This window comes from Mus caroli, unplaced genomic scaffold (assembly GCF_978045245.1).
Source record: "Mus caroli unplaced genomic scaffold, Mus_caroli_1 scaffold_11, whole genome shotgun sequence".
In the NCBI taxonomy this organism is placed as follows: Eukaryota; Metazoa; Chordata; class Mammalia; order Rodentia; family Muridae; genus Mus; species Mus caroli.
Genome location: NW_028227266.1, coordinates 3,146,539 through 3,159,071, shown reverse-complemented (window position 1 = coordinate 3,159,071; position 12,533 = coordinate 3,146,539). Strand labels below are relative to the sequence as shown.

General features: G+C 38.3%; 1 protein-coding gene across 3 annotated transcripts in view; it reads right to left on the bottom strand.

The window, feature by feature from the left end:
- Window positions 1-4,152: 4,152 nt before the first annotated feature.
- The window catches only part of Pdgfd (platelet derived growth factor D), a 243,813-nt gene continuing 235,432 nt past the window's right edge, over window positions 4,153-12,533 (bottom strand). For all 3 annotated transcript variants that reach the window (XM_021172112.3, XM_021172114.3, XM_029482009.2), the window contains one exon: window positions 4,153-7,421. In XM_021172112.3, the coding sequence (XP_021027771.1) occupies window positions 7,296-7,421 (126 nt within the window). In that variant the 3' untranslated portion in view covers window positions 4,153-7,295. The remainder of the gene's footprint in view (window positions 7,422-12,533) is intronic.

Below are 12,533 nucleotides of genomic sequence, written 5' to 3'. Positions count from 1 at the left end.
CCTGTAAAATGTCTCTTCCCCAGAGATTTACTGAGAGTGGTAAAACATAGGGAGTGAATCGTCCCATTTGACCTTCAGGCTCTTGCCAGTTCAAAGAATGGGAGCTAACAGTGGGGCAGGACTGATAACCTAGCCCCCATAAAGAATGTGATGACTGAGTAATGGGCCAGGCTTTTGGTCACCAGTGGGAAGAAATGATACTTTTATCTGCTCCTGTGGCTAAAATCCTGTGGCTAAAATAGGCTAAATGTGGCTAAAATAGGCGCTATGCGATCTATCTCTTTAACAAAACCCTCTATAGTCTTAGTGGCGATTTTTAGGCCACACTGCCTCAAGACCGACTGTAAGGCGGTCACCACAGAGTGGGAAGTTCCCATACTGCTCACTGCCCTTTTATCTAACCATGCCTGACCACGACTGAGAACCAGTCAACAGTTCCAGCGGTGGAAGCAGTACGTAATCAAAAGAAAAAGAACGAGCCCCGTGAAAACATACAAAAACACCTCTAACACTGGAGAAATTTCAAGACCGAACATACCTTACAGAGCCTTATGTGTCCTGCAGTTCTGAACCCGCCCTGCAATCGGGGGATCTCCCTTGCCCCGGTGATGGTCTGAAGTTCCCGTGTTTCTTGGCGCCACTTGTCCCGAGCTATTGTTCTCGCTGGCAAGAACACACTTGGACAACCAGATTCTTCTGCAGCAAGCTTTATTGCTTCTTCAGGAGGGAAGACCCAGAACCCGAAAATGGTGCTGCTTATATAGCCCTCAGCGTGGCGTGTCAGCACCTGATTTGTTGCTCGCTTATCACCTCATTACTACGCCCCGAGATGGGCAGTGACTGGGTGTGAATTCACTCTCGCACTTGCGCACAAGGCTTGTTTACTAGTTAGGCACAGCGGAAGCCAGTGCCATCTTATAATGGCGATTGCTCACAGCACGGCTCTCCACACCCCACTAGGTCTATCAGTGCAATAGTGGCACAAAACTTGTGCGAGTGATTGTATTTATGCCTACCCTATGAGATAGAACCTATACCTGACCACACTTGAGTGGTCAAGAATCTAAGACTATATATCCCAGGGACCTAGGGTAAAACAGAATACCACTGTTCTTTCTCTCCTTTCCTTTCCTTTCCTTTCCTTTCCTTTCCTTTCCTTTCCTTTCCTTTCCTTTCCTTTCCTTTCCTTTCCTTTCCTTTCCTTTCCTTTCCTTTCCTTTCCTTTCCTTTCCTTCCCTTCCCTTCCCTTCCCTTCCCTTCCCTTCCCTTCCCTTCCCTTCCCTTCCCTTCCCTTCCCTCCCCTCCCCTCCCCTCCCCTCCCCTCCCCTCCCCTCCCCTCCCCTCCCCTCCCCTCCCCTCCTCTCTTTTCTTGATTCAAGATTTCCTTATTAATTATTTCATTTTTTTTACATCCCACATGTCCACTCTCCTGCCCCCTCATATAGTTCTCCCACCCCTCTTCCTCTTCACCTCTGAGAGAGTGCCTCCAGCATCCTCCCCTCCCTGGGGCATCAAGTCTCTACAGCATTAGGCAAATCCTTTCCCACTGAGGCCAGAGAAGGCAATCCTCTACAATATATCTGCCAGAGGTCACAGACCACCCCATGTATGCTCTTTGGTTTGTGACTTAGTCTCTGGGAACTTCCACGGATCCAGGTTAATTGACTCTGTTGGTCTTCCTATGGATTTGGCATGCTGGATCAGTTTTTATTTTAATTAGATATTTTCTTTATTTACATTTCAAATGTTATCCTCTTTCCTCCTTTCCCCTCTGAAAATCCCCATCCCATCCCTCCTCCCTCTTCTCACCAACCCACCCACCCCTACTTCCCTGTCCTGGCATTACTCTACACTGGGGTATCAAGTTTTCACAGGACCAAGGGCCTTGTTTCCTTTTAATGAGTGACAATGCCATCTTCTGCTGGAGCCATCGGTACCTCTATATGTACTCTTTGGTTGATGGCTTAGTCCCTGGGAGGTCTGGGGGTTACTGGTTGGTTCATATTGGTGATCCTCCTATGGGGCTGCAAACCCCTTCAGCTCTTTGGGTACTTTCTCTAGCTCCTCCATTGGGGACCCTGTCTCAGTCCAATGGTTGGTTGAGAGCATCCACGTCTGTATTTGTCAGGCAGTGGTAGAGCCTCTCAGGAGAGAGTTATATCAGGCTCCTGTTAGCAAGCATTTGTTGTCGTCCACAATAGTGTCTGGGTTTGGTGACTGTATATTGGATGGATCCCCAGGTAGGACAGTGTCTGGATAGTCTTTCCTTCAGTGTCTGCTCCACATTTGGTCTCTGTATCTCCTCCCATGGGTATTTGTTCCCCTTTTAAAGAAGGACCAAAGTATCCACACTTTGGTGTTCCTTCTTCTTGAGCTTCATGTGGTCTGTGAATTGTATCTTGGGTATTCTGGGCTTCTGGGCTAATATCCAGTTATCAGTGAATGCATATCATGTGTTTTCTTTTGTGATTGGGTTACCTCACTCAGAATATTTTCTAGTTCCATCCATTTGCCTATGAATTTCATAAATTCATTGTTTTAATAGCTAAGTAGTAGTATTCCATTGTGTAAATGTACCAAATGTTCTGTATTCATTCCTCTTTTGAGGGACATCTGTATTCTTTCCCACGTCTGGCTATTATAAATAAAGCTGCTATGAACATAGTGGAGCATGTGTCCTTATTACAAATTGGAACATCTTCTGGGTATATGCCCAGGAGTGGGATTGCTGGATCTTCCGGTAGTACTATGTCCAGTTTTCTGAGGAACTGCCAAACTGATTTCCAGAGTGGTTGTACCAACTTGCAATCCCACTAACAATGGAGGAGTGTTCCTCTATCTCCACATCTTCACCAGCATCTGCTCTCTGCTGAGTTTTTGATTTTAGCCATTCTGACTAGTGTGAGGTAGAATCTCAGGGTTGTTTTGATTTCCATTCCTATTCTTCTAAAGGAAAAGACAACATAATGACTCCTAATGGTAAGTGTCTTACTCAGCTGCCAGCATCATCGAAGCTTTCTCTTGCAGCAGGTGGGAACAAATACAGAGATCCAAAGTTAGACATGCACATAGACTGAGAGATCTTGTCACACTCAGCCCTAAATGGGACAGCCCCATCAAATATTTCATTTCAGTGTTCAGAGAACCCTGCAGAGGAGGAAGCAGTAAGAGTGTAAGAGGGGATGGAGGGCACCAAGGAAACAAGTCTTTCTGAACACAGTATGACTGATGCACATATAATCACAGAGATTATATGACAGCATACACAGGGCTTGTCACAGATGGTGTCTCAGTGTTGAGAAGAAACGTGGACACAGATTCCCATCACTAACCTGGAGGCAACCTTTAGTTGATAACCACTTGCAAGTGAAAATTAAATTCTCCAAAGGAGTCTCACTGGGGAAATAAACCACTTTTAAGTGTAGGCCATGTCCAGTAGTACATGATCAATATGAAATGAACTCAAAGGCATCTTTAATGATTTTTTTGTTTCATAATTTTGAGTCAAGGAATTCTTTTTTAAAAAACCTATATTGGTTCTTTGCATATACATTATTACTTCCATATTTATGTTTTTATAAGATTCGTGTTTATTTGTGTATATATGTATTTCTTGTCTATTTTCTTTGGCTCTTTTTCTTGTTTGTTTTGTTCTGTTCTGATTTGTTTGTTTTTGTTTTAATTTATTGTATTTTACTTAATTTTTTCATTGTTCCTTAGTGCCTGTTTGCTTTCTAAGGAGAGACAGAAAGGGTGTGCATCTGTATGGGAGGGGAGGTGGGGAGGAACTGGGAGGAATAGAAGGAGGAGAAACTGTAATCAACATATATTGCATGAAAAAAATCTATTTTCAAAAAAAGGAAAATATAATTTCAGTAGAAAACAAACAAATGAGCAAGCTCAACAATCCCCCAAATAAACAAAACAAAATAAAATAAAATTAATTAAGGAACTAGCTGTTTACCCAGTAATGTCTACTTTCATTTGACACATCTCAGGGTTCTTCTGTATTTGTAGATCTCTTTCTTATTTACCCCAATCTTTACAAACAACAGAGTTTTGTGATGTCAATAAAAGCAATGCATTTTAAATATTCCATTTTTTCAGCGTATTAAGTAGGCATGCCAATAAACAAAAATGCATTTTCTAGAATTTTAGGAATGAGTACTAATCTGTACATTTTAATTCAATGTTATACCAGAAGATCCTTTGAAAATATGAGCCATTTGGACAACTGTCAAGTTAGTAGTAGAGGAAAACTGGACACATGTACATTTTAGGAGATGTCATTAAAATTCTTAGTGCATTTGTATTAAATGTTTTGCATATCATTTTCATGATGCTTCATATAAAATTCCAAGCTATCTAAATTTACTGCCTTATACAGTACTGCTTAATCTTTTCCCAGTGCCAAGCCCTTAGTTAACATATTATATTTCTGCTAGTAAAGTTCTTGTCATATAACACACACATTTCTGTACTTATTTTCTAAACCATCTGTACCTGTCAAGCTAGAAGCACGGTTTCTCCAATCTCAGAAACTGCTGTCATTTTGTCTCCAGCAGGGTGACAACAAAGACCAACCTGAAAGCAAGTGTTGTTGCATGGAAGAGAGCCCTCTTTATGGTCATGGTCTACATTCCTTCAGGGGGACAGATTGGAGCTGGATTCTCTGAAAAAGCAGACCCATCAGCTGGGTGTCCATCCAGAAGTACAGGGAAGAGTGGGTAAGACAGAGATGAGGCTGTGATAAAGAGGATGGAATGCTCTTACTTAGATGGGCAACATCTTGACTGAAAGGCTGACTGGTGAACAAACATAAGATCCAAGACTACCAGCAAAGAGAAGTATGAGCAATGGCTGCCTGAGTTATGAGGCAGACAGCACAGAGGCCTGTGGCCTCAGGGTAGGCACCTCCTCCTTTCAAAAAGCTCCCATTTTGCCACTCTCATTAGATGCATTTGTGAAAGTACCTTTATAATATTGCATAGCTTTTAAAGTTGCAATTCAGAACTAAATAATAGAGTAGTTTTGTTTAAAAGCAGGATTTATTTTTTTTATTAAGATAAGAGGCACATTACATTTCTCTAGCAAATACTGTGAGAGGAAAAGCTGAATGTTATTGATATGCCAAAAATAATAAAAGCCTCAAATTATGAAAGTTTTCTGCCCTATAAGACCATAGAATGAAAGGCATTCTGGGTGAGAAAGCTATGCAGATCTGCGTATTAATTAGTTTGTTTTGAAATAAATTTTTTTCAATGGTTTATTTTCTATTCTTTTTCCTTACATGGCAATGAAACATTTACTTATTACACATTGTATGTTCAATAGATGACATATACCCAAGGGATTGGGCTTAATTAAATGCTCCAGGAAGAAAAGGCCACACAGGAGTACACATCCATTTACACTGCAGCTAATAAATAAAAAGGCAGATAAGGCTTTAATTGATTATCACCACCTAGAAGGTTTATTGAAAAAACACTCTAATATTTTATATTTACAGTTGTGATTGATCTGTGCCCTTTATGGTGAGTAAGGTAATGTACATTTTTGTTTGTTTGTTTTTTTGTTTTTTTTTTTTTTTATAGGAGCCATTGTTTCACAGGAAGCTTGCAAATTGGGCCAGGCTTACTTCTCATTGTTCTGTGGCATGCTTGACAACAATATACTATTTAATTTTAATAATCATTTAAGTAGAACTGGCAGGTAATTGACTGCATAGAACCTTTAGAATATATGTGTCAGTAAGCACAGATTTGTTAACAGCTGTTAACTTGGCTTAGACAGCATCATCCTTGGCAATGTGAGTGTGTATAAGCTACTCATCTGACACCAGACAAAAGGGGCCTGTGCACAGATTCAGAAACAAAACACTTTGTGCTCAGGGTAGTGTTGGACTCACCAAATAAATTGGTTTTCTTTTCTACTCTAAAGGCAGGAAGAAAAATATAGTTTCCTAGTAGCAGAACCAAGCTAATTTGACTTCAGGATTCCCTCCTAAACATTTTGTTGGGAGAACAATGAGCAACTTCCTGTTTCTGGACTCAGTCTCTTTAGAATAGATGTAGAGGCACCACTGAGGGAACTTAACTCACTCCTATAAAATCAGAACAAAAAGCTTTCCATTGGAACAGCAGGACCAAATCTGTGCCTTCACAACTTAGCTGGCTCTAGGTGTTTTGTTAATGCATAAATATTTAAGGCTATAAATATTTCATGATAGCTTGTCTCATATAAGAACAATATAAGTTCATGTGTATATATTGAAAAGATAGAAATGCAAGAGCAAAACACAGAAAAATTATTGGCACAGTTTAGAAGATTTTGACCCACTTTTAAATGTAGACCTTATCAAACAGTCCATTTGATTTCCAGTTATGTTAACATTTGCTTATTTCTGAATTTCTATCACCCAAATCTTGCCATGACTATCATATTTAAAGGCTCATGTGTAATGAATATCATGTTCTTCCTGTAAACACTTGCTTTTCTGCAGACTTTAAAATAAAAAAAAAAATCAAAAATTCTGCAGCAACCTATTGCTTGGCTATTGAATATTTCTTGTTATTTATCACCACAAGTCCCTGAGCAATTCATTGAGAAGGGTGCTCAGTTACTTAGCTTGCATTGAGAAAATACATGGAAAAGGACATAATGACTTGATTGTCTTGATTGTTAAATATCCTGTATTACTTTGGCATAGTTGTGGAGACAGATAATTACTGTCCACATTGGTAGGTGAGTAGTACATCTCATGAAGAAAATATTTCAAACCTTGTTTTTATTGCCAGAAACTATGTATTTGTCTTCACATAATTAGAGTATACACATAAGAAAGTCTCATTTTTCATTTAATGGACAAGTGCCTTCTTTAAGTGAGCAAAATCTGATGTATTTTGTCATACAAAGTTTTAGAATAAACTTACCTTTTGAATTTTTTGAAAGATATTTTATATGCTTGACACATTCCCTTATTTTAGCAAAATATCAAGTAATATCATTTGCCTCTAGCAGACTTCAGTAAATATACTGAATAAAGTATTTCATCTATTTACATACATAGAGCTAGACATGTATATGAGTATATATATACACATATCTTCACATACTATTGATAAGTGAATTCCTATGCTTATGTATATAGAAATTGATGATATATGCTTCTTCTTGCCATGGCACTAAGAAAGTGACATTTCCATATGTACTCATTGCACTGAGATTAGAAGCTTCTTAGGGTTTTTGTAACCTAAAGGTCCTTTCATAATCAAAGTAAAGATGTGCATAGTGTTTTATCGAGGTGGTCTTGAGCTGCAGATACAGTCACATCGCTCATGATGATCCAGCTGGATATCAACAAGAGCCATATTCTTAGCTTTGCCCCTTCTCTTGAAATGTCCAGGCTCAAACTTCAATACCTACAATAAAGGATAAGAAGTACATTTCCTGTTAGAAAGCCCTTGGATTTAAGTCAACCAAATGCCACTCACCCATTCCCCTTCTGGTAATGAGTGAGTAAACTCTTGGAAAGTTCAAAGAATGGGGTGAACTTGCTGTTGGAACAAGCACATGTAGATATTTTTTCAAATAACCACTAGCCATGCAACATGCAGGAGTCTACTCCTCCATGAATAATGACTTTAGGTGTCCTATCTTCTAGAATGCTGACAAAAATGTCTCTGTGATATACTTCCTATTTCCTTCTGCGTCTAAAGCTTTGCCTGACCTCAAGTGTGCAATGAACTCATTGCAGTGCAATGAAGGCTTGTTATACTTTGCTACCAAGGTATATTTTGGTCCTCACTGAAGATTACATGGGGGAACTTACTTTAATGTATATATAACTTCCCATGGTATCCTCAGAGTTCTACACCATGAATTGTATTGTCACACATTCCATTGCTCTCATAGTCATTGCTAAATATGCTGGGTCTTATTCAAACCCAGAGCATATATTAGGAACAACTCTTCCCAGACTCCTCAGCACTGAGCTTCCCTATCCAAAGTTTCCATTTATTTAGCCTTTAACTGTGTGGTTTCATAGGCTCTCCAGTGAAGCCAAGAGCAAACCATTGGTTCTATGTTCATTACATTGAGGGACCTGGAGTTTGTTTCAAAAAAATAATCCCAAAAATAAAAATAGAAGAATAAAAGACTATGGTCTTGTCAGGTCTGATGACATTTTTATAGAAGATTGACTTATTATTTTCTATGATGTAATTATGTGTGCATAATTTGCATCACATATTTCCACATGAATTTTTATGTTCTCTCTGTTGAATGGATGGTAAACATTACTGCCAACATTGAGTCTGTCCTAGACACTAGACCCTGCTGTAAGTGGCTCTGCAAGTATGAGATTATTTTGACCTGGCTACATGAATTAGCGACACTCCAAGTTTAATTGACACATTAAAGGGAGGGATTAAGTTATTTGCTTAAACAGGGACATGGAGATAATAAGTAGGAGAAGCAGAAAGAAATAAACTTGAGGTGGTCTAAACAAGGTTCTTATCCTTTAAAGTTGATTCTGAAGAACATGTCCTAGTGAAGAAGATGGGAGTTGTTGCTTATGTGGAAAGATACAGAAAGATTATTTTCTTTCACATGTTCCCTGTGTTCTAGTCTCCAGCAAACACAGGAGGCAAAGCAAAATTTGTACAGCAATATGGATGAGACAAGAGCAATATTATACAAAGGCTTTGTTCTTCAATGAAAATCTAAGTAATAAATACACTCTGGGATATGAACTCATCCTGCTCAGGACAGGAAATCTCTGCCATATTTGGAAGGAATATTTGGGACAGAACAGGAGTTGAGCCCAGTCTCACCAAGAATTTCTCTAATATATTTCCAGACTATCTGAATATAAACAGGGTTAGGGGGGTCCTAGGAAGTGACATGATTTTTAAGAAGCTGAGTATCCCAGATGTGTTTGCTTAAAGAAGACCATTAACAAGAACAAGTGATTTTCAGTGGCAGGCACCTATAACATCAGTGCTCCATTTATTTGTTCTCCTATTTTATGGCAAAGAAAATGTTTGGGAATAAGTACAAAAGCCTGGTTTTTCAGCTGGTCCTCTGACTGTTCAGGGATTTTTCACCTGTATTTTATAGTAAGCTAGAAGAGCACAGTATATATATATATGTGTGTGTTTTGCTGATAAGAAAAGAAAAAAATGAATTCTCGGACACTTTCCCCAGACAAGTCAGAAAAACATTATTTGAACAAAGTGGAAATTGGACAGCTTTAGTGACTGATCACAACACTGATGTTCAAAGCTCTCAGATCATGTAATAGTCTTAAGTTCAGGTACATAGTATTGAAAGGATGAAGAAAGCAAGGCTGATTTCAGGGAGCATTGAAAGTTAAAAGAAAAATGAAAAGCTTTTATCAGAGAGAGCAAACCGGTGGGTTATGGGTTACCTGGCTACCTTTAAAGGTAAGGAACCGTTGAATTAATTACAGCAGCCAAAGGAGTTTGGTAATAGGCACTACCACAAAATGCTTTCCCATTTTCCAAGCCATGATTCACAGCTGCAAGCATACACACAGAAATCAAAATCTGCTGAGGGGCAGCCAGCCATGGCTCAGCACCTATGGGAGAAAATGGAATTCCTGACTCCCTTTCATCATCTGGAAAAAATTCATGAAGACAGGACCATAGACATCTACAGGAACAGTGACATACCTAGTTGATGGCATTTACACCACAAAATCAGAGATGCTAATCTTTGTAAATTATCAGTGTCACAGTCACAAAAGGTGGTTAACTATAGTCCTTTTCTTTGTTGTCAATAACCCAGCAAGTGAGTCACTGCTATAAGGATATTACAGTAATAAAACAATGCCAGGCAAAAAAAAAAAAATGCTCTCTGTTGAGTTGATCTCTTGTTTATTTGGAATCTAAAAAATGTTGTTTAAACCTTGTAACAGTTCTCAAGCTATTGGCTGGTATAGAAATACAAGTACATATCTCAGGGAAAATGCATTACATAAACCTGAATCATTAAGACTTTAAGATTTTATCTAACTTCAAAGGCAGACAGCATTCAACAGAGATTCAGTTTCTTAAGAAAAACAAACAAGCAAATAAGGAAGCAACAATATAAACAAATTCCTAGATTTTTGCTTCTGTATTGGCTTCTTTCACATGTAAAGACTTCTTATGAATGTAGAGATTCAAGCATTCTAAGGACTGCAGTGACTTACTCTGAAATTCAAGTGTCTTAGGAAAGGTATTTGGAATAGAAATCTTTCTCTGAGTGACTCAGCAGAAGCTGAACAAGGAGTCATGTCTAAGACACAGAACAGCTAAAGAAAGAGAGCTGGGAAACAGGTTAAATGACACATAGAAGTTTAAAGGTGACAAGAGACTTGAGTTATAGCAAGAGTAAAATGCTTATGGCCCAGAAAAGGCAACCTTGACATCTTGTAGATGTTTGTTTCAATTGAAAGCTTTATATGAATCACCATGGGGACCTTTAGATAATTAAATGGTAAAATCTTTTTAATAGCACCTTAGACACTGCATGCATATTTAGCCTCTCAGCTGCAGGAAAACATGGGAGCCAGCTTGTATGATGTTCTAGAGACAAGGAGGGGAGCTTCATACTCATCAAAGGTAAAATCTACCAAGATGAACTCTCAATTCTAAATATTTTTGCTCCAAATGCAAGGGCAGTCACATTCAGTAAAGAAACTTTAGTAAAGCTTAAAGCGCACATTGCACCTCACACAATAATAGTGGGAGACTTTAACACCCCACTCTCACCAATGTACAGATCCTGGAAACAGGAACTAAACAGAGACACATGGACACTAACAGAAGTTATGAAACTAATGGATTTAACAGATATTTACAGAACATTTTATCCTAAAATAAAAGGATATACCTTCTTCTCAGCACCCCATGGTACCTCCTCCAAAATTGACCATATGATCAGTCACAAAACAGGCCTCAACAGATACAAAAATATTGAAATTATCCCATGCAACCTATCAGATCACCACAAATTAAGGTGAATCTTCTAAAACAGCATAAATAATAGAAAGCTAACATTCATGTGGAAACTGAACAACACTCTACTCAATGATATTTTGGTCAAGGAAGAAATAAAGATACAAATTAAATACTTTTTAGAGTTTAATGAAAATGAAGCCACAACATACCCAAACTTATGGGACAAAATGAAAGCAGTCCTAAGAGGAAAACTCATAGCTCTGGGTGCCTCCAAAAAGAAACTAGAGAGAGCATATACTAGTAATCTGACAGCACACCTAGAAGTTCTAGAACAAAAGGAAGCAAATTCACCCAAGAGCAGTAGACTGCAGGGAATAAGCAAACTTAGGGCTGAAATCAACCAAGTGGAAACAAAAAGAACTATTCAAAGAATCAACCAAACCAGGAGCTGGTTTTTTGAGAAAATCAACAAGATAGAGAGCCAGACTAACTAGAGGGCACAGGGACAGTATCCTAATTAACAAAATCAGAAATGAAAAAAGGAGACATAAGAACAGATCCTGTGGAAATCCAAAACATCATCAGATCCTACTACAAAAACTGGAAAACCTGGATGAAATGGACAAACTCCTAGACAGATACTAGGTAGCAAAGTTAAATCAGGATCAGGTTAATGATCTTAACATTCCTATTTCCCCTAAGAAAATAGAAGCAGTCATTAATAGTCTCTCAACCAAAAAAAAAAAAAAAAAAAAGCCCAGGACCAGATGGGTTTAGTGCATTGTTCTATCAGACCTTTAAAGAAGACCTAATTCCAAGTCTCCTCAAATTATTCCATGAAATAGAAACAGAAGGTTCTCTACCCAATTTATTCTATGCAGCCACAATTACACTGATACCTAAACCATACAATGATCCAACAAGAGACTTCAGATCAATTTCCCTTATGAAAATCAATGCAAAAATACTCAGTAAAATCCTCCCAAACTGAATTCAAGAATACATCAAAATGGTCATCCATGATGACCAAGTAGGCTTCATCCAGGGATGCAGGGATAGTTTAATATACAGAAATCCATCAACGTAAGCCACTATATAAAAAATCAAAGAAAAAAATCACATGATCCTTGCCTTAGATGCTGAGAAAACATTTGACAAATTCCAACACCCCTTCATGATAAAAGTCATGGAAAGATCAGAAATTCCAGGTCCATACTTAAAAATAATAATAAAAGCAATATACAGCAAGCCAGTAGACAACATCAAACTAAATGGAGAGAAACAGGAGCAATCCCACTAAAATCAGGGACTAGACTAGGCTGCCCATTTTCTCCCTACCTATTAAATATAGTATTTGAAATCCTAGTCTGAGCAATTAGACAACAAAAGGAGATTAAAGGAACACAAATTGGAAATGAAGAAGTCAAAATATCACTATTTGCTGATGATATTATAGTATATATAAATGAGCCTAAAAATAACACCTGAGAACTCCTAAACCTGATAAACACCTTCAGTGCAGTAGCTGGATATAAAATAAACTCAAAAAATCAGTGAACTTTCTCT